The sequence below is a fragment of the Malania oleifera genome, chromosome 13, assembly GCF_029873635.1.
Source record: "Malania oleifera isolate guangnan ecotype guangnan chromosome 13, ASM2987363v1, whole genome shotgun sequence".
NCBI classification, from domain to species: domain Eukaryota; kingdom Viridiplantae; phylum Streptophyta; class Magnoliopsida; order Santalales; family Ximeniaceae; genus Malania; species Malania oleifera.
In genome coordinates, this window is record NC_080429.1 from 3,708,303 (window position 1) to 3,731,418 (window position 23,116).

Sequence of the window (23,116 nt, forward strand, 5' to 3'; positions counted from 1 at the left end):
TTCGTTGACGAGCCCTTTACTTTTCTTTCTAAAATCATTCCAAGTTTGAGTTGAAGTAAAAAGGTTCTCATATTTGTTTTAGAAATGATCTTTAATCTATTTTAAGATTTAAGTTTAGTAAAATATGTTTGAGGGTTTTAGACATCTTTTGTAGTTTACTTGACTTGTTATGTATGTGTGAGATTGTGCCTGTGTTCTAGTGATCTGAATGCATATGTGATTTGCCCATCTCTTGCTTGTACTTTTGAGTCGCACCATACACAAAGTATTACAATATCAATCTCTCTTACTCACACACACAACCCAGAGCTTGTGCTTGCTTTGCAGGATCCATAAACGCTTTGGTTAAGTGGCAAAGTTCCGGGTATGTCATATGTTGAACTTTATTGATGGTCATCTGCTCTTTGCTAGTTTGAGACTTGTTTAACTCTTATGCTTGCTTTGGAACTATTCTGTGCATCTGAATTGGACTAGAGGAAAATTGTTAGTAACCTTAAAGAATTGCTAATAGGTTGTTGTCATCAAAATAAGGCTGGAATGAAAACCCTTAGCTGCTAGGTCTAACACGTTGGACCAGCATTTTTTACGACACATCAAATGAGGAAATAAAGTTCTTTCAAACTTTTCTTAAATATTTTTAAATAAATTAAAACCAAATCCAGAAAAAACTCTTTATTTTTTGGTCCTCTCTCTCTTAGAGTTAAGAGAGGAAAAGACCCCATAGAGGCCTCACTAATTTTTTAATCATTTTGAAGCTCCTTTCTCTCCTTCCTTTTCGCCTTTCATAAAGTTAACAAGTTGCATTAGAATTTTTTTTTTAATTTTTTTTTACATTCAGCTTTTGCTCTATCTTATTATTTGTGTTGGTCTCTAAAGGAAGGGTCCCATGTGGGATTGTGGGTTCCATTATTTTTCTAATCATTTTGAAGCACTTCTTTCTCTCCTTCCCTCCCACCCCTCTCATGTAGTTGACATGTGGCAATAGAAATTTTTTTTTTTTACATCCAACTTTTTTTTTGTCCTCTCTTTCTCTCTGTGTCAATAGGTAGAGAAAGGGCCACGTGGACCCCACTCTTTTAAATTCATTTTGAAGAACCTCTCTCTTCTTCCCTCTCTCTCTCCCCATTTGATTTTTTATTATTTTTTAAAATCCTTTCTCATTTTTTTCTATGAAAAAAAATTTTTAAAGACCCCATAATGAATGAATTTCGTAAAAATAATTTTAAATCGGTCCTAAATCAATCACTTTCTACCCCTTTCTTTCTCAATACTTTTGTATTGTAAAATTAACCTAAATTATTAGTTTTTACTTTCTTTATCGTTTTTTTATATTTATATAAACTAAAATCATATAACTAATTCAAATATATATTGCTAAAAAATATATAAATATATACACTATTATATTTCTATTTACATACATTAGAAACATTAATTTTTTTTTTAAAAAAAAAAGTGATTGAAATTAATTTTAGAAATTTCGTACAATATATACAATACAATATAACTTTTTCAGTTGCTTTCCACCTAAAATTTCTAATGACGAAATATTACAATCATATATAAATATATATATTTATATATATAAATACATAAACACATATAAATTTAATAAGGGTTCAACTTCTCATATGTTATAAAGTAAAGTATCTAAATTTTACTTAAATTTAATATTTTTAATTTTTCATTCAATAATAGTATGGTCTATATTTGATTTTATTTTTTAAATCTATTTTAGATTTAAACTAATATGCAACAAGTAAATTTATATATATGCACATATTCATAATATATTTAAAATTTTATGTACTATATATTATAAATATTATGATTTTCATATAAATTTATCAATATTTGATAATTTTTAAAATAAATAATATAAAATAATGTATCAAATTTTGATATTATTATTAAAACTAATTATGTCCGTCCAAAACACAAAATGCAGGAAGTGGCTAAGCTCTCAATAAATAAATAAATAAAATAATAAAAAAGGGAGTGGAATTATTCAATTGCCAATTTAGAAGAGAAACAAACAAATGAATAAAATATAAAAAACCCAAAACAAGTATCATAAAGGCAAGGGGAATAAGAAGCCTAGCAAGTGAGTAATATAAGGAAAATTGGAATTCGAAGAAGAAATCATCGATGATGGATCAGGAAGGGCTGCTGCGTCTCAACACTACTCCCCAGCCTTTCGTGAAACGCTGCCGATTTCTTCACGATGATGATGATGTTGACGGTGATGATCAAGAAGAGTAAAAGAAGAAACTCAAGACATTTACTTGCATACCCACCACCATCGCCGTCGCAGCCGCCGCCGCCGCTAGTAGTAGTAGTATGACTATTGCTAGTGCAGAAACAATGGACCCCTCCAAAGCAGAAAGACTCATGAGAGAGAAGTCCCTAAAGAGGGAGACTTGCCCTATAAGGAGTCCCGGTTTGGTTCAAACCCGATTAGGTGAGCTAAGAGGTGCGCCATCCTATAAAGAGTGTACGACTTGGTTCCACTCGGAAAGTGAACCGAGGTGTCTCCCTCTCGTAAGGAGAACCAGTTGTGGCTCAGTCTTATAATTGAGCTAGAGAGACTCCGCCTTGTAAGGAGTACTAGTTGTGGCTCAGCCCTATAATTGAACTGGAGAGTCTTCGCCTCGTAAGGAGAGTGTAAATGGCGTCGCTCCGCCCAATTAAGTGAGCATATTGTGTATCTTTGAGCTGCTAGCTTAAGGTGGGGACGTAGGCAGTATTGACTGAACCTCGATAACAAATACTTTGTTTTTCTATTCCTTATACTCTTTACATTCCAACACTTGTATATTTATATTTGAGCTATTGTGTATGATTTATATATGTGCATATCTCATTATCCGTGGATTTGGTGAATGCTTAGTAAGATCCTAGGTTGAATTATACTAATTGTGGATCTTAAAATAGAGATAAATTAACCTAGGAAGTTTAAAATTTCCAATTCACCACCCCTCTTGGGAATACACCATTCCTCACATAAATGATGAATGCATATGATATTGTGTGTTTGATAGCATTTTGTATCATACTATGACAACCCATGGCAATGTAGTATCTTCTAGGTCTTCATTTAAAACATTGCAACCATGTTCAAACTTGGATCAAATATATTCAAAGATGAAATTGTTCATATTAATTTTATTTGAATAAATGATGAATGCATATGAAATTGTGTGTTTGTAGCATTTTGTATCATACTATGACAACCCATGGCAGTGTAGCATCTTCTAGGTCTTCATTTAAAAATTTGCAACCATGTTCAAACTTGGATCAAATATATTCAAAGATGAAATTGTTCATATTAATTTTATTTGAATAAATGATGAATGCATATAATATTGTGTGTTTGATAACATGGAATTATATTATATGATTTGTTTTTTTATTTTTTATTTATGTTAGAACACTAAAAGTTTATCACGTATGTATTTTCTAAATTTATTTTGTTTCCAAATTTTTCATAAGCATGAATTTTAATGTTTCCTAAAGTTCCATTGTAAAATTCCATCATTTACTATAAATTTCCACCATTCCTTAAAGTCAAAATCAACGTATTCATAAAAATTTCCAAAAATTGAGACCATCAAAATTTATGTCCTCGACAATACTTGACCCCTCCTGCCCCTCTAGTTGACACTTTTAGACCTCCACATCCTCAATCTTATTTCATTCCTCAACATCCTTGCTACCCTCAAATGAATAAACCACCTCCATATGCAATTCTCTCCAACAAGAAGCTGTTACTCTACTTGGGTTCTTCCACCCTTAGCCTCCTCCAGAAAAATCTCTCACACCAACTTGACAGAGTTAGTATCAAACCCAGCTAACCTGCTACTCTTACCCCATTCGTTTATATAAGAGACGTCTTCCCAACCTTTTATCTTTTAGAATTTTAACTGAATTTGAACAGGAGAATGCTTACCTTCCCTCACCCCTTAGCCTCCATTTTATAGGCTTATTTCAAAGGGTGTTTAATGCTTACGGTGAGCTGAGGTCCTTGACCAATTACCAAGTAGCTATTTTTCTCCTTATAACCCCCCCCCCCCAAAAAATCCTTGGACCTAAGTGGTCTTTAGATCTCAATAATGTTTTTCTTAATTTTTCTCTAATTTTTAGGCCACCCTATATTGGGCTCATGCTTACATTAGGTTCATGCTCATAATAGGCTTATACGATTTTATGTTTCTCGTAGGTCTTTACTATTTCCTGAGGGTTGGTTTAAATGGTAGGAAGTTCAAGCAGTGTTTCGGTGACTGTATTGTTGTACCCGGGGGGGGGGGGGAGTGAGGAAATTATCACAGGAGTAGATGATGTTGGTTATAGTACTAAGCTTGTTCGAGCAATTCGATTTGGCAAGAGGGAAAAATTAAACAAATTATATGCTAAGATATACAATCTTAGAAACTCTTCAGACATCCTGTTATGGCTTCCGAAAAAGAATGGTTGCTTTAATACAAAGTCAGCATAGGAAGCTATTAGAGTTAGATATCCGAAGTTTGATTAGGCAAAGTGGGTTTAGAACTAATGGTTACTGAAGAAAATTGTTATCTATATGTGGAAGGCTACTTTTGAGTGCTTAAACGTTGATGAAAAGGTGAGAAGGGTGGGGGTATCACTTGCTTCGGCATGTGATTGTTGTTAAATGAGGCAATCAGAAGATGCGGAGCATGTTTTGAGTAAGGGAGATCTTGCTGCTGATGTATGGAGGAAGGTTTCGATGGAAGTTGGTGTACCTTTCCTTAGGCACCAAAGCTAGAAAGAAAGAATTCAAATATGGTTTAATAGGGCTTCTCGATACTCTCAATTGGGATCATTGATGGGTTTGATTCCTTGTTTAGTAGTTTGGAGGTTTTTGAGAAGGAGATGTGTGACTAGAATGGAGGGGAAATTGGATAGTAGTACAGATGTGTGGTTGTCTATTAAGAATTGAGTGGAGGTTTTGAGTAAGAACATGACAGTTATGGCTCATTTAAAGGATGCTGATGTTCGGATATTGCAGAATCTGAAAGTGCAGATTGTGAATAAGAAGAATAAAGCTATGTAAGGTGTGAGATGGCTAAAATCGAGGCAAAGGAGGTTGAAACTAAATTTGGATGGGAGCAGCTTAGGGAACCCAGGACCAGCGGGTGGTGGTGGCATCCTTAGAGACTGTAAAGGTTCTTTTATTTTTGGTTTTTCAAAATATTTTGGTTCTTATTCTAATAATGAAACTGAATTGAGAGCAGTAATGGAAGGAATAAAGATTTGCAAACAATTGGGTCATACCAGTATTAACATTGAATGTGATTCAAATATTGTGGTAAATTGGATAAGATTCAGTAAATGCTCTTTATGGTATTTGTGGAATTTTTGGGAGCAACTTATTGGTTTATTAGAGGGAGTAGACTTTTCTATAAATCATTTGTATAGAGAAGGGAATAAAGTGGCAAATGTTTTAGTTCGACAAAATGTCATAGGGAGGAATAATTTGTTTACAAATAGTAGTCAGCTTCCTAGAGTTATCAAAGGTTTGTATAGATTGGATAAGATATGTACGGCTTATATAAGGTATATTTAATTGATTTTCTTTTGGTATTGGTATATATTTGTTTTCTTCTTTTATTTGGTTTGATGCGTGGGGTGTTTTATTGGTTATTATGTAACCCCCAAGTGTACTTTTGTTTCCACGATATTCCTCCGCCATAAGTGAGGATATTAATAAACTTGGGACGGAACCGCTATGTAGGTGGCTTTTGATTCTTTGAAATATATATATATATACAATAAATGTTGGTGGACTTTTCTCAATCATTATTTTCTTTCATGTTTTGGTAATTTGAAATGGCAAAATTATTTGTGCAAAATTTGTTCACTAGATTATATCTTACATTAGTTCATGATAATATTTATTGAATATTATCCACTATAAACTAAAACTGCACCTTCAGTACGTAAAAATATAATGGAATTAACAAGTCATGACTCTTTTTTTAAGTTTTAGAATACACTCATTGTGTTTGAAAGTAATAAAAATACTTAGAAGTTACAAATGAAAACTGTTTAAATACTCCCAATATTTCTATCTTAAAAAAAACATTGAAAATTGTTCAAATCTCCAAATAATCCCTAATACAAAAAAAAAAAAAAATAATCAATTATTGATTGTTGCATGGGAGATGCAAAAAATGCTGAACCATCTAGCATTTTTTACATAAAAGACACTGCCCCAAGTAGCGTCTTTTAATAAAAGATGTTGGATCATCCAACGTTTTTTACGACGCATCAAATGAGGAAATAAAGTTCTTCCAAACTTTTCTTAAATATTTTTAAATAAATTAAAACCAAATCTGGAAAAAAAAAAAAAACTCTTTATTTTGTGGCCCTCTCTCTCTCTCTTAGAGTTAAGAGAGGAAAGGACCCCATAGAGGTCTCACTAATTTTTTAATCATTTTGAAACTCCTTTCTCTCTTTTTTCGCCTTTCATAAAATTAACAAGTTGCATTAGAATTTTTATTTTACTTTTTTTACATTTAGCTTTTACTCTATCTCTTTATTTGTGTCGATCTATAGAGGAAGGGCCCCATGTGGGATTGTGGGTCCCATTATTTTTCTAATCATTTTGACGCACTTCTTTCTCTTTCTCTCTCCCACCCCTCTCATGTAGTTGACATGTGGCGATAGCAAATTTTTTTTTTTTTTTTTTTACATGCAACTTTTTTTTTGTCCTCTCTTTCTCTCTGTGTCAATAGGCAGAGGAAGGGCCACGCGGGCCCCACTCTTTTAAAATCATTTTGAAGAACCTCTCTCTCTCTCTCTCCTTCCCTCCCACCCATCTCTCTCTCTCTCTCTCTAGCCCCATTTGATTTTTTATCATTTTTTAAAATTCTTTCTTTTTCTATGAAAAAAGAAAATTTAAAGACCCCAAAATGAATGAATTTCTTAAAATAATTTTGAGGTCCTAACTCAATCACTTTCCACCACTTTCTTACTCAATACTTATATATTGTAAAATTAACCTAAATTATTAGTTTCTAATTTCTTTTTCATTTTTTTTATATTTATATAAACTAAAATCATATAACTAATTCAAATATATATTGTTCAAAAATATATAAATATATACACTGTTATATTTCTATTTACATACATTAGAAACATTGATTTTTTTTAAAAAAAAAAAGAGATTGAAATTAATTTTAGAAATTTCGTACAATATATACAATACAATATAACTTTTCAATTGCTTTCCACCTAAAATTTCTAATGACGAAATATTACAATCATATATGAATATATATTTATATATATAAATACATAAACACATATAAATTTAATAAGGTTCAACTGCTCATATCTTATAAAGTAAAGTATCTAAATTTTACTTAAATTTTATATTTTTTAATTTTCATTCAATAATAGTGTGGTTTATATTTGATTTTATTTTTTAAATCAATTTTAGATTTAAACTAGCCTGCAACAAGTAAATTTATATAAATGCACATATTCGTAATATATTTAAAATTTTATGTACTATATATTATAAATATTATGATTTTCATATAAATTTACCAATATTTGATAATTTTTTAAAATAAATAATATATAATAATATGTTAAATTTTGATATTATTATTAAAACTAATTATGTTCGCCGCTAAGCTCTCAATAAATAAATAAAATAAAATAAAAGGGAGTGAAATTATTCAATTGCCAATTTAGTAGAGAAACAAACAAACAAATAAATAAAATATAAAAAACCCTAAACAAGGATTATAAAGGCAAGGGGAATAAGAAGCCTAGCAAGTGAGTAATATAAGGAAAATAGGAATTCAAAGAAGAAATCATCGATGATGGATCAGGAGGGGCTGCTGCGTCTCATCACTACTCCCCAGCCTTTCGTGAAACGCTGCCGATTTCTTCACGATGATGATGATGTTGACGGTGATGATCAGGCAGAGCAAAAGAAGAAACTCAAGACATTTACTTGCATACCCACCACCATCGCCGCCGCAGCCACCGCCGCCGCTAGTAGTAGTTGTACGACCACTGCTAGTGCAGAAACAATGGACCCCTCCAAAGCAGAAAGACTCATGAGAGAGAAGTCCCTCAAAAAACCAGCACTTGCTTCTTCTTCTTCTTCTTCTTCTTCATCCCATACCCATTCGCATTATCTATGGGACTAGGGTGCTATATTTAATGTCCATTCTTCCTTCTTTTTTTTACTTTTTTTCTTTTTTTTTCCCTGGTGGGTTCTACAGAACTACAAGGTGTGTTGGAGAAACCTGAATCGGCTCTTTCTAAGGTAGTTCTTTTAAAAAAGTTTTAGGAATCCGAGAGAAAGCATGAATGACTAATTTTGAACTGTCTCTGTTTCTGTCTTTTTATTACTATTTTACTTTACCTCCTCTGTTTATTTTGCTCTCTGCTCTTAATGTTGCAAAGTCTTCAGAGTCAATCTGACAATGACAACCTGAAGTACCACTTTATTAATTTGAAGCAACTCCCGACTGTTTCATATGTCTGAACTTCATAAAATAAACATGTGCAGTTTAGCAGCCATGATGATTAAATATTTTATGGGTTTTGGGGATCCTTCAATTCTCACTTTGTTTCATCCAAAAAAATAGAAAAATGGAAATTAAAACCAGACACTGCAGTGTGCACCTATTTCACTTATTCAGTATACAATTGCAAGTTGCAGATTTGCAATCCATGGGTGTAATGGAAATGGAAATGGAAATGGAAATGGATTGAGGTTCTTTCTATTGAAGAGAAAAAGCATTATCGTGAGAATCAATTTACACAAATGCCCGACTCCAAACTGCAGGCACATCTATTATATCTTTTATTGATAAGCTTGAAGCTCATCCAAGGGTGAAAAAAATTACAATACAAATTCGTTTGCAAAAAAAAAAATAAAAAGAACTCTGTTAACAACTGTGAGATCCCACCGGAGAAGGGGATGATGATGGGGTTGGTTAGTGCTCCTTGCGGAGAAACAATTGGGTCTAATACTATGTGTGTAATCCTAATTCATGAATTTCCGGCAGTTTGGGGCTTTACATAAACAGGGAACTTTGAATTCATCACATTCGTCTGGATCGAACAAGTAATCATACCTGCCATTCAAGCACACACAAATTATGCTTAAGGAGTTGAACATAAAGAAAGGATAATGGTCCGTACCACACACACAAACAGAGAGAGAGAGAGAGAGAGAGAGATACGTTAGCTCGTCACCAGCTGAAACATTAATTTTGGCAATCAGCACAATCCGGCTTTCATCATCACCAACACTCATAATCCTTGCATAGCAGTTCGGAGCACACTGTAAAACATAAATAAGTAAAATAAATAAATTCTAACCAACCACACAAAAACTACAAAAGGGCAGCCCGTGCACATAGCTCCCAATATCAAATCAAAGACGAAAAACATTGTAGCTCGTTATCCTACATTCTAGGCTTCTAGCTAAAATTTGCTGCTGATGATCTGCGCCAAATCAACAGCCATCCTTTTGTTGAAAACAATGAAATGATGGCCGCACCGACCATACAAACAAGCATGTAATGCAGTGTGATAGGTAAGAGGTGGGCAATTTGTAGTATGAGAAACAAATTTTGGCACTATTTCAACTTCAGACTTACAGAGTGGTTGATTAGACGTGCAATGTTTCCTTTATCCGTGGCATCTACAACTACTTCTTCACTGATCTTAAACAGCTGAAAGAAAAAAAATGTCGTCACACTTCAAATACTCAAAAAGAAATTAAAAATAAATAAATAAATGGTTCTCTGCTGTTGAGTAAGTCTTTTGAGTAATGCAACAACTGGAATAATATTAACACCAGAACTTGTCAACTGCATATATTGAAAAGTGCAAGGTTCAGGAACAGGTCAAGGTTTAGATAGAACCATAAAAAAAGACAGGGATGCACCCTACTGAATGTAGAAATAAAAAAAAGAACAGTTAAGAAAATATTGCCACACCATTGCAGAGTACCTGAAACCAAGAAGAATCACAAAGTACCATGATGCAAATGCTGGATCTGTTTTTTAATTGGGAATCCAATATTAGGTTACATTATCAGGGTGTTTAGATTGTGTGGACACAAGGGCTGTTGTTTCATCAAATTGCAGTGTATAAATAATCATTTGGTTTCACATTGAAGACATATTGAGTTTAGAAGATATTCTGCACATACCTTCCAGGTGTAACTGTTGAAATTAGAAGTCCTCACAACTTTTTACAGACGACATTAACTTTGCCTTTCAGTTGAAACACTAGACACTTGGGGCCTTTTGAGTTGTGGGAAACACTTACCATTTCCAGTTTTCAATTTTCCAAATAATTACAGAAATGCCATCTTATTTTCTAGTTTTCCAACATTTGAATAAGAAAATGGAAAATTTTTTATTATTTTCCAAGTTCTCCGAATAAAGGTTGGAAAATTGGAAACAAAGTGTTCTTGTAATTCTTTGGAAAATTGGAAATAGAAGATGAATACTGTTTTCCAAAACCAAACTAGTCCTTAACCAGATTTGGTCCAAGTCCGGACACAAAAAATCATTAGTTATGCATGTTGAACCAACATGGCAATGGTCCGATTTGCAAGGGAAAAAAGTCTTTAGCAGTTGCCATCCTACATGTTAATTCCAAGTTTCAAGTGTTTTGAAATAAATGACAAATGATCAAAAATAAAAATGTAGACTTTCTCACAACATTATTTATCTGTTGATACACTGAGGAATCACTGAATTGCATAATTGTAAAAGAAGGCAATGAGCAAAAAATTAACTTACATAGCAGTCTTTGCCTTCTAATCGATAGCGTATCTCCCTTAGATCTGCAACACTGCGCCTAACCTGTTCACCGCGATATTCAAGAACCTAAAGCAAACAAATACATGTACTTTCCCCTTTTAAAGTACTGGATATTGTCCCACGAAAAGCTAAACAAGGAAAAAAAATCCACAAAAAATGATGTTCCTTGCCAAAAATCCAGCCTTGTAGAATCCTCAACAAAATAAGAAACTAAAAAATGCTAATGCAGATAGACAACACAAGTTTAAATACTAAGCATATGTCACATAAATCAACCAGATCTTTAAAAAGCACATCTGGATGTTAATCACTCCATTTTGCTTTACATAGCCTTTTGAGATGACTCCCCATTACATGAACAGGATTATTTCAAGATTTCATGAGATATCTTGATTTGGTATTTTATTATCATTTGAAGTGATGGCTTTGCTTTCTGTAAAAACTTCATTCAAAAGCAAATAATACATGGAGAACATATTAGAAATTAGAATGATTCCATCCCTAAGTGAATCTTGAAATCAGTCTAAATCATATGATGGTCATGAAATCTGTGAAAACCAAACCTCAATGATGATTTATTTATCAGAAACCAAAAAACTAATAAGTCAACAACAGAGAGCATGCTCCTCAGAAACTATTAACTAGTTTGAAGTACACACCATCTCTCCTTCTTGAATGTTTCGACGTGCGAAAAGCCCCCATCCATGTATTCCAGATCTACCAAAGCAGACCCGATCATTTTCGGTCCTCTGAATTTATAAATGAACCAAAAAAAATGTGAGAGAGTTAATCCACAAAGTGACAGGTAATGAACAAACAGGGTTGAAATTTGCCTGCAAATGGCAAAGCCGTTCCCTAAAAGAAGAAAAGGTTTTGGGCTCCTCCTCTGTTTCCTGTCAAGAAAAGAAGCATGTCAACTTCAGCTGGATTCCTTCGCAACCAGATTGAAAAGGTCTTACAACAATTTCACTGAAAATGAAATCCTTGGCAACCAGATTGAAAATGTTTTACAACATTTTCACTGAAAATGAAAAATAATTTACTCTGAATTTGTTCAGGCTTTCGATGGTGCCAACAGAATGGTGGCAAGGTCCCCCAATCCGGTGGGCAATGGCTTCTTCTCCTGTCCTCTAACAAACAGAAAAGGAAGAAATGAGGGGGAAAAAAGCACCTCGTAACTAGACAACAACTTTATCTATTAGAATATGATTTTCAGGGGCACTGAGGATAACATGCACAGCTGTCACCATTCTTGCTTTTGTATTGTACATCTGAAGTCAATTCAAGATTTTACAGGTTCTAATAATAGCTTGTCAAAATTTCACTTAGGAATAAATTGGGTGAAGGATTTTGTTTGATAAAAGGAAAAGAAAGGAAAATAAGAAGGAAAATCTTCCTTCTTTGTATTTTTTCTCAATCAAATATTATTAAAAATTAAAACTTTTCCTAGTATGATTAAGAATTAAGAAAAATCAAACATTCATAATGTGTAAAATCAAATTTTTATTTATTGAGTTGCTAGATATATTTTTTTATTTCTTATTTTCCTCAACATGAAAAAGTAAATTCCTTCATATTTTCCTTTCCCTAATGTTTTCGAAGTTCCAAATGGGACCTTAATGTCAAAAGGATTAGGACATTGGAGTTTCTTTAGATATGCTTGCCTACCTTCTTGCTTAAATTATTACTTCAGTTATGATTAGAAATTGATAAATATAAAATATGAAGTACCTTGTTGTTCGGTCTTTTATAGACACGGCATCTTGCAGCAGAAAATGGGTCAAACTCATTCACCTCTATACTTGGAGCCTCTTGAAGTTTTGTTCTGTTAGATGAAATTAATCTTGAACCAGCCCGCTTCTTATTCTGAAGCAGGCTTTTGGTTGAGAAAACCCCCAGAGGACTCTGTATGATTAACACGGTATCTGGATTTGGAGCCCTGCACGAATGGAAAAGACACAAAGTTAATAAGAGAAGTGATAGACTACATTGTGCATATGCACAACTGCCTGGGGATGATACAGGGTAAGGTCATGTATACAAACTCCACTTCGAAGATTGGAGTGCACAAGAACTCCATGGCTTTAAATTTAAAACGAAAATAATTAAGAAAAAAAAAAGATCGAATTGTACCACTTCAGAACTGTCGAGACATCGAAGTTACAATTGATTCATGGAATGTCTATTTTTAGGAGCAGAATGGAAGGAGGAAATATATATATATAAAAAGTATATTGAGACGTAGTAATTTAGAAAAAAAGGCACGCATGTAAAAGTTTGTACTTTTTATTATTCCACCCAACATGGAATAGCTTAGGAACAGTTATTCCTATTCCTTGTCTATTCCAATGTCATGAATTTTCTTTTGTTAACTATCAAATTCTTATATTATGTTCATTCTATTCCTAGGAATAGACATTCACAAACCAAACTTACCCTAATGGAAGTGTGCTTGTGTGTTTGCAAGTGAGTGCAAGCACACATGCACGCGAGAGAGAGAGACAGACAGAGACAGAGCTTATCTATATTCTTTCTTCCCCTCTCTTTTTTTGGAGCAAGAGGAACAAACTCATACCTATGATAAGCGCAATATGACACCATTTTCGTAATTTGTCTCCCGTTTTTCTCCAAGCAGTGCAACTACAATAAAAATCATTTTAAACATCACTCACAAATTAGCAGACAAATCAACAAGCTAAACCAAAACATTAAAAAAATGCAAGCAACTGATTCAGCATCATCTAAATGGTTAGGCCTAAATATGAGGTAAATGACAATAGAAACATGAAAAGATCACTGATTAATTGGATAAAATCAGAAACAACTTAGTTTGTATACTGGAATATTTTCATCTTTTAACTTGTCCCATACACAAAGCTTTGAATAACCACTCCTGCCATGGCAGGCAGTTTTTGACACAGAAATCATGCCTACATCAATATGAACACAGTTACATGGATCAAATTTGAAACATAGGATGAAGCAAACTCCAAAATGCAGAGTTCATAAAATGGAAAATTCTGTTTTACAATAACTTTGGAATCAATCATGGTAGAAACCGTAATGCACAACTAGATTATGCAATACATATACATAAGCAGATATTTAAACTTACAGCATATTTCTTCATTGCATAGGATGTTTTCTCAATAAAATCAGTTTAAAGCAATAATTTCATCACAATTAAACAAAAATGAATAACTCACCTCCATGCGATAACCTGCTCTTGATGCACACATTGCGTGGTAATAAGTGGAACACTTGCAACACTGTGTGCAGGAACCGTGAATTTGCTTGCAAATTACGCAAATCTAAATGTCATGAAAAAAAAGCCATAGTTTAGATTCATTAGAAAAGAATTATTTAAAATGAAACCAAGTCATCGATACTGCTAATATTTTCTAAAAAAAAAAAAACCATTCCCTGAGAATAATCTGAAATGAATGATTGTAGGCAGCATATGGTCTTTTTTTCCCCAAAAATCACAATCAGCAACACGCCCATAGTCCCATATTCATAAATCACCAAGAAGTGGAGCCCTCTGATTCAAGATACTATGCATAGGTCCCTATTTCTAATTTTTTTTCTATGTGAACCACAAAAGAGAATGATTCTAAACCAAAAAAGACAATTTATACTCTAGGAAAATATATAATTTATTTATGAATCCATTCTCATGTAAGTATCATGATAAAATTTTTGTGCAGAGATCAGGATAGGATTAGAATATCCTAAATTTTAAATTTCCAAGGAATGATTTCTCAAAACTAAGCATGGGCTCATGGCTCAATAGCTCTTCTCATGGCCCCTCAGAGGATCAGCCCAGTCTGAGACCCCTTAGTGGAGGTTGGTTGTGTTCGGTGCTAGGGCATGCATGCATATACCCCCAACAAATTTTAAAAAGGAATCATTTCTTAAAAGTGAGGTTTGCATACACCAGGCGGATGAAGTTCTTATAAATGAATGGGGAAAAAATAAAAGTTGTCCTAGGGGCATCTAGGGGAGGGAAGTTGAGGGCAGGGAAGCACAAGGAAAAAGAAAAGCATCTGTAGCATTCTGGTGGATAGTTGAAAACAAATTGATCAATTATAACATTGCTGCAGAAACGTAAATGATAGGGACAATGCAATTAACAGACCCTTATGTTTAATACTATCATAGTTTTCTTCACGGAGAAGGTGAAACTAGATTAATTTGGGAAGAAGAAACAGTTACAGCAAGTGTTGGCTTAGAATATACACGTACACAACTTCCCATTAAAAGAGTAGAAAAAATGGACTACAATAACATCCCATATGAAAGGAAATGTGTCGGTGTACCTTTACAAAAGAACTTGATGGAATACTCAAGATCCCAACAGCAGGTTCCATCTTCTCATCACTTGAGAAAGCAACCTCAGGTTGAAACCAGGCACATGTGACGTGAACCCATAATGTCTCAACATCAGTCGGTTTTAGAGCACCTCCTGAGGAGGATAATGTTAAAACATATAAGATCACAAAAATCAATAAATAAATAAGGCCACAGTAATAATAATGAAAATTTGCATCACAATTTAAATTCTCGAAGGCTAATTATGAAATTCATATGCCAACTAAAAGGCAAATGAAGCTTCTGATTCAAAATTTAAGACCACACTTAGTGTGGAAAAATTATACAACCCAGAGCTTGTGCATGCTTGTGTGTGTGTGTGTGTGTGTGTGAGAGAGAGAGAGAGAGAGAGAGAGAGAGATCATCGTAAAAAAGTAAGATACGCTGCCCATATTAAAAAGAAGAAAAGAAGAAAAACAAATATTTTGCACATATTCAAAAGAACTAAGCAACAGTTTCACGTGGTGCTAATCCTTCACAGAGTCCAAAACACAGGGAAACTGTCTGAATATCACACAAAAACCAAAGAAGGAATGACAAATGCAGTCCAGTCCACCCAAGAAACATGCCTTTTACTGGACAAAGACAACACTCCCGCTTGATATAAGGTGTTTCGCATGCTCTGCAGACCCATGAAGTGAAATCTCGAACATTTCTTGCTCCATAGCATTCTTGATGGACAGCAATCTGACAACTGAGATATCTAAACGAGTCAGCAACATACTACGTAGAAATGTAGTGCATTCAGAAAATGTTTTTAATAATTTAGCTACAGAGTGCAGATGTGAAGTCAAAACATATTAGAAATAGATAAAGGAGAAGGTCGAATGCTAAAAACTCAGCCTACCTATCTACTAGTACTAGGCACATTGAATGAAAGCAGACAAGAGCAATATCTAATAGGCTTTGCAAAAAGGATACACATGTGACAACAAAATAGAAGGGGAAAAAAAAAGCTTCAAACCATACAATTCACTTAGTTAATTAGAAATAGATGCATTAAAAAAATGTTCACAATCTTCATACTCCACAATGATGGGCACCCAAATTATCATGTGCATGTAATATTTTTGGATATTATGCCTCAGGAAAAGGACCCTGTTTTGAGAATGATGTGTGTCCTCACTCCTCACCCCTCAGACAAAAGATGAATCTTATATCGTTACCTGTTGCAGATAATTATCTTGTTGTAGTCCCAATCTTCAACCCATCTACATACAGCACACCGTTCTGTGGTCCACTTAGCCAAAACAGGCTCATATTTCTCTGTCATAAGGATGCAGACAGTTCATTTTAGATGCATGACTACCATAGATCTAGAAAAAAGAAATATCGCATCAAAAAGCACAATATATGCGTATAAAATCAACATACCTTGTAGAAAGCTAAGCAACTTCTGCTTACGTACTTTCATAGAAGGTCGTTTCAAGGAATTAACAGATACAAGGCCGCGTGCATGATAATCTGCTATTTGCAGCATCTGGAAAGTGAAATAAAAACTCAACTACAACCCAGATAAAGGGGAGAAAAATAAAACCTATAGCAATGGCCCAGGTATTATATTCTACCACAAAGTTCCTGAAACTGGACATTTCTCAACACTATAATATATTATATTCTACCACAAGTTCCTGAAACTAGAGACTGCAAGCTGAATATTCACCTTAACACCATAGCATATATCTCCTCCTGAAATAAAACATCTAGCAGACACAGAACATAGAACCGGCAACCATCAAAGGATTGCCCGATGAAGAACTAGACTGCATGACAGCAAACCCTTTCAAATATCCATCTATATATGCCTCACAGGCTACTACCTATGACTATAAAAAGGTATTAGCTTGATATGGAATGCTAGATATGCCAACAAGATGCTGCTATAAGCGTATGCCATGGTTTCAAAGGCTGGTGATACCAATACAAGAAAGATAACAACATATAACCCACAAGGTTCTCAAGAATCCACAAAGTACTTTCCTAAGTATCAAACCATTCTAGAACAATGTCAGTAAGTCTTATGTATCACCATATACTTAAGACTTCAACACCAAAGTCTTAATGTAGGAATACACAGAATGGATTTTAAAATATAGGAAACAGAAAGAGAACACAATATGTGATATAATGATCATCAATTGCTCAAAAGAAAATAATTTACAAAGATCAACAGAGATATATAAACTTGGCAAAGACGAATTTAGCAATGTCAACAGAGGTGGAAAATGATTAGCATTAACTACTAACCCATTGTTCTAGTGGTAACATGGAACCTTTCACCCTAACACTAATCTTCCAATTTCTCGCTTTGGAACCCGTGTGCCGCTCCCATTCACTAAGTGCCAGCTTTTCTGTTCCGCACAACCCACACTTGCACACAACTCTGAAAAAGAAGGAAAATAAATAACTGAATTCAAGCATACAGAAAAAATGAAACATTTAGAAGCTTTCCCATACAGAAAAATGCAACCTACAAAAATTTGAGTTTATTAATCCTTACAAATGAAGGCTTGGAAAATATATGCCTTCCACGCCTGAGCAGACAACAGTAATCTTATCAGGAAGCACCACTTGACCATCATTTTTGTTATATCTGCATCACAGAAGTAAAAAAGAAAAATTGATATAATCTCTCATGATAAGAGATATCTTGGAAATAAACACCAATAATGATGATGACAACTCAATAAAATACTCGAGAAGTGAAAAGGAAAACAACAGGTAGGGCTGACTCACTTCAGTTTAGGTTCCCATTTCTCCGAATCTGATAATTCAAAATTAAACTTCGCTTTGCAGTCAGGGCAATAATAATCAGTGCCACCCAGATCCTTGCAAATATAAATAACTAAGTCAAGGGATTGAAAATTATTTCTTTTATGCCCTTAAATAAAATAGACCTTTGTATAAATAAGAACAAAATTGCCAGAGATCAAGTGGATGGAACAAACCTTGAAAAGGTTGCTAGAAATTTTGTCACACTCTGCATGCACCCAAACTTTGCAACCATCACAGCGCACCTAATTCAGTGGGGAAATCTAAACAATAAATTAATTATACAAATATAATAAAAGCTACCTCCAAACAGAAATAATAATAATAATAATGATACCCTAGTTTAGATCATTGGTTGCCTTACCCAACTCTCATTGTCTGAATGATTCCAAATCTTCTTGCATATACCACAAAAATGTTTTAATTTTATTAACTGCAATAAGAATGCACACATTCATGAACACCACAAAATATCCAGAATTCAGATGAAATAGTCAGGACATGAAATTCATAGACAAATATAATAACACCAGACAAAGGCATCTTATACGAACCCTAGCACAAGGTTTGCACAAAAATTGGTCTTCAGGAGCAGAAACCTTCTTTGTCGTTTTAAAAGGAAGGTTCAAGCCACAGGATTCACAGGATCGTAGGCCTTTCTTCTTCCTAAATATTTCCTGCATAGAGAAACTATACTCAATTAACTCTTAAAGCTGAATTTACCAAATACATCCTGTGTTTTATAAACAGGATAAACCCAAAAATTACAATGGAACTGATGAATCACTCATGCCTATGGTCCATACAAGAATCAGCTATGTCATTATCATTGTCATTAAAAGCTTTCAACAGACAATTCTGAGGGTGCTTTGTATCCCCCTGCAGTTAAAAAGAAAAACTAAAGGGGAGATGTTTAGATTCTGGCCACATGCCTGAGATTGATATTCTTGATCTGGATTCGAATCAGTAGCTTCTTGGATCCCTCTGCAGATGAATTCATGATAAGATGAATTCCCGGCTGCCACATTTATGTCCTCTGTCAACTTCTCTGTAAAGCCATGGTCTGCCAAAAATGCCTCTTCAATTGCCATCTGAAAATCACAAGGCTTGTTACCATTCAAGTAGGCCTCTCCCTGGAACCTGAAAACCAAACAAAATTTAGCCAAAGCACAAATAAAAGCCATTCTCTGGTGGCAAATCAGACAATAAGTGTCCGCAAGCAAACAATTATATATGCACCTGTCCACGTATTCAATGAATGGAAATATCATTCCACGTTTGATCCATGCATAATCCTGCTAATCAGACCCCAGATAATTATATTAATAACAGTAAATGAGCACATTGTTTTGATTAACACAAAAACAAGACAACTAGATAGAGCAACAAAGAAGCTAAAAATAGAAACATTCAGGGAGTACTCCTCACTCTCTGCTTTCCATTTCCAGAGTAGCCAAAAAACATCACACAAACCCTTCCAGCTACGTGGGCGCTCAAAACTTGCTTTGGCGCTTGCGACATTGGATCAATGACAATGGCTGGCCATGCAGGCTCCTTCTTCCCACATTTTGCCCATACTATATCTCCCGAAACGAAGTCCTCTGCCCCATAAAACCTGTTGTTCCTCTCACCGTGCTGTTCTTCCTTCTTCAATTCAATGGGTTCCTCATTACCCACAATTTCCACAAGTAGGCTCTTCTCATCTTGACCCACTTGCTGCTGCTCGTGTAGTGATGTTAGCGAGCTTCGGGAACTGCAGTACTTCCTAAAATCAAAACTCTTATTATACCCAACGCACCCCATTTCCTCCCCTTCATCTTCACACAATGCCGATAATCTCCGACACCCAGAAGCTAATTTATACTCCTTACTCCGTTTTCTCCCCAATTCACCGTAAATTCTCGGGGTTTTAAATCTATAATCTTCATCCCTATTATCAATTTCACCAGATTTGGTCTCTTTCCTCCAATTATCAATAACGGAATCATTAAATCTCGAGGGGAGAACCTGAACTCTCCCTCTCGAGGTCCTCACCAGCGGCGGCCGACTCCTCTCCCTCACCCCACCAATCCCGCTCTTCGATTTTGACTCCGCCTCGCCGGGGCAGCACGAAACTTGGGCGCACCAAGACGCACTGAACCCTTTCCCGTCTCCGAACAGTCCCGTGGCCGGGATTACGCCAGCGGCGACCTCCCCGAGAAGATTCAGAGGGTAGTAATACCCATTACTATTATTATTAACCTTCCGCTTCTTCCTCTTTGCCGAACCCTCGTCATCCTCGCCCGCAGACTCCCCAACCCGGCACCGCTTGATGCTCGGCATTTGTGATTTCAAGCTCCGTTTTATGATCATCTTCCCCAATCACAATCGGAGCATTCGCCTTCAAATCCCCAATTTCCCAGAAACCCCCAAAGCTCCCCAAAACCCTAAATAAATTTCAACCCGAAGCAGAGCAATTTTGTTGACCCAACTGAGAAATTTTCAATCTTCCCGTGAAGCAAATGGACAACATCAAAACCCGAATCCCAATCTCCCCATATGAAGAAAATTATGAATCGAATCGCAGAGCACTGATTGTTGATCTCCTCCGGGAAGCTCCTAAACTCTCTCCGAGAGTCGACGAAATAACATGAAAAAAAGAAGCATATGTTTTTAATATTTCGCAATCATAAAGTATTTCGCAAACCAGAGAAAACACTGAAAACGAAAACAAAGAAAACAGTTCTGTTTTCGTTTCTTTTTGCTTTTGTATTTTTTTTCTTTTTCGAGAGAGAGAGAGAGAGAGAGAGAGAGGGAGTCTGCGGAATAAGGGATTGTTTTCGAGTAGCAGAAGGTGGGTGTGGGTCGGGGCTAATTTGCGATTTGAGGGAGCTAAAGCTAACTTGCGCCCTACGTGCTTCGGGCGCAATGCTGCGCACATAAGACGATGGTGGTGAACATGGTGACAGAGGCTCCAAGGAAATTGGAAACCCATTTTAAATTCAAAATGGGTAATTAAATTTTCTGCGTTTTTTCCATTTTAAAAATTCAATTTAGGTGGGTTTCGGGTTGGTGAGTTTTAAATCACAAGTGGCACCTTTTTCTTGCCAAATTTCAATTTGGTTCGTGAATCTTTTGTTGTATTCATAGTTCATGAGATTTTGGATTGCTATGAACTTTGATGTGCTGAAGATTTCATTTTTTTTCCGTGCTTGTGGCCTTGTAATGTGAAATTAAATGAATTCGTTGGTGGGTTGGATTTGTAGTGAGTTCTGGTCAGCACGCGAGGGGGTCGAAATCCGAAGAGGATGACCAGGCCTGAAAGTGCACCCACGAAGTCAATTTCCCGAGAAAAATTTTATTTTCCATCTTATACTCTGGTGGGAAATTTTGGGTAACGTTTTCTCTAGATGGGATTGTGAAGGAAAGGGTTTTAAGATGACGATGACAAGAAAATTCTGCAAAATTTGAGTTGCAGGAGGGAAATATATGGGAATTTCGACCAATTTTTTGGCAGGGCATTTTGGGAAAGTTGATTTTGGTTGATGGGTCTCGTTCGAATGGGTTGGATTGAGAAGCGGGAAGATTCAATTGTGTGAAAAACTTCCCCCTTGTTTTTGTAGAAGAATAAATATTTGGTGGTTATTTTCGGTTGATTGGGTTTGTGAATCGGGTCGGGTTTCAAATGTTGGGTATTGATTGCAGGGGGAGAGAGGAAGAAGAAAGAAGGGAAAAGGGTTTCTATTAGGGGGGGGGGGGGTGTGGGAGGACAAAAGTGTCCTAAAGGTACAACACAGAGATGCTCTGTTACGCATGGTTTATGGTTTTATGGTGGGAACCTTGCGCCGATGAGTTTATAGTTGTTGTTTAGCTGTAATAGCTGTATCTGTGGGTCTACTCGTTCGAGGGTTTTGGTGAATTTTGAGTTTTGTCGATGCACTTAATGGAGGGTTTATACATTTTCCTTTTTTGGCATGGCCAAGGACTCATGGGGTATGAATTGAGCCCTCTCTCTCTCTCTCTCTGGTTGGGGGGGGGCGGGGTGTTGGGGGTTAGGAGCACAAGAGCAGCTATTACTGTTCATCACCATCTAAGGATTGCATGTGTTTGCAAGAGTATCCCTCAGCATAAAATATCCTCTGTATTTTTCTTTTTTTGGGCTGAAAGTTAGAGGCAGTCATGTTCATATGCCCTCAGACAGCTTCCCAAGCTCTCAGCATCCGCCAGAACAGTGCTGTGGAGCAGGATGAGTCAGAAAGATGAACTCTGTAAACTGCAAATTTGCTGGTTTAGGAGTTTATTCAACTGGACTGGACAGGAGTACTACTTTGTTAATACTCACAAGGAGATGCTGACAAAGAGCATTAACCCCACCATGGAATGAAAAATGTAAGAAGTGGAGTCTTGTAGGAAAGAATGGAAAAGACTCGGCCTTTGAATGTTTGGTAAAATGAAATCAGCAACCCTAACTAGAGTAAAATAAAAATTATGGATCATGTGGGGGAGAATCCTAGTTTCTTGGTGAGCAGAAAAATTACGGGCGAATCAATGCAGGAGAACTAGGTAGAAGTGCAGTCGGGTTGGCTGCGGCATGCCAGTGGGATGAGGCATTCTACGGCTCTGTTGGAGCATGAGGTATGCCCTTTGATTGATGAACTTGAAACCCTCTTCAAGGTTTCTGATTAAGTGTTCCTAGCAGCAGACTAATCAGATTCCATGTGCATTTTAAGCCCAAACAGCATTCGGCCGGGTTCTGAAGGTAAGAGGATGAGGATGACGCAACCGTTGGTGAAAAGGGCAATTCCATGTCTATATATATGCATACATATATATATATATATATATATCCAAAATAAAGTCTAAAAGAGCTTGTGGTACAAACTGAATCTCCATTAATATTAATATCGATCAGTAATCAAGATAAGAGGCTGTCTTTGGCAAGTAACCTGGGCAATGGAATGCTAATAAATGCATATAATGTACTGTCAGGTGATAGCTTGCTAGAGCATTTGGCCTCCCCCACCACACTTCTTCCCTCTTAAATTTATGATACCTTTAGGTAAAGATTTACTGGTTTTAAGATGATTGTTGGACAGTCAGAGAAGCATATTATCAGCTTTAATATGTGAGATTGAGGATGGAGAATGCATAAGAGTCATTCAACA

At 35.5% G+C, this 23,116-nt stretch overlaps 1 protein-coding gene across 2 annotated transcripts; it reads right to left on the reverse strand.

The window, feature by feature from the left end:
• Positions 1–8,740: 8,740 nt before the first annotated feature.
• Positions 8,741–20,917, reverse strand: LOC131146208 (histone-lysine N-methyltransferase ATX4). Of its 2 annotated transcripts, none has more exons than XM_058095625.1 (23): positions 19,401–20,917; positions 19,212–19,267; positions 18,905–19,112; positions 18,527–18,649; positions 18,337–18,405; positions 18,149–18,217; positions 17,937–18,028; positions 17,701–17,793; positions 17,448–17,583; positions 16,575–16,680; positions 16,367–16,466; positions 15,770–15,894; positions 15,149–15,294; positions 14,036–14,140; positions 13,405–13,469; positions 12,561–12,768; positions 11,873–11,959; positions 11,663–11,722; positions 11,489–11,578; positions 10,809–10,895; positions 9,654–9,728; positions 9,234–9,334; positions 8,741–9,125 (listed from the first exon to the last, which is right to left on the reverse strand). In XM_058095625.1, exons 1-23 carry the CDS (start codon positions 20,322–20,324, stop codon positions 9,035–9,037), a joined length of 3,216 nt encoding a protein of 1,071 aa, XP_057951608.1. In that variant the 5' UTR covers positions 20,325–20,917; the 3' UTR covers positions 8,741–9,034. The 2 variants fall into 2 exon arrangements, with proteins under 2 accessions (XP_057951608.1, XP_057951607.1); XM_058095624.1 differs by having other exon boundaries at positions 10,809–10,871; positions 19,401–20,801.
• Between the last annotated feature and the right edge of the window lie 2,199 nt (positions 20,918–23,116).

What these genes read in the sequence shown, in the direction of transcription:
- LOC131146208 (XM_058095625.1), bottom strand. Translation starts at nt 20,324, where the DNA reads ATGATCATAAAACGGAGCTTGAAATCACAAATGCCGAGCATCAAGCGG. An exon ending in TTTCTAGCAACCTTTTCAAG is followed by an intron (nt 18,029 to 18,148) that starts GTTTGTTCCATC and finishes TATATTTGCAAG; the next exon opens with GATCTGGGTGGCACTGATTA. An exon ending in AACGGCTTTGCCATTTGCAG is followed by an intron (nt 11,579 to 11,662) that starts GCAAATTTCAAC and finishes TTATAAATTCAG; the next exon opens with AGGACCGAAAATGATCGGGT.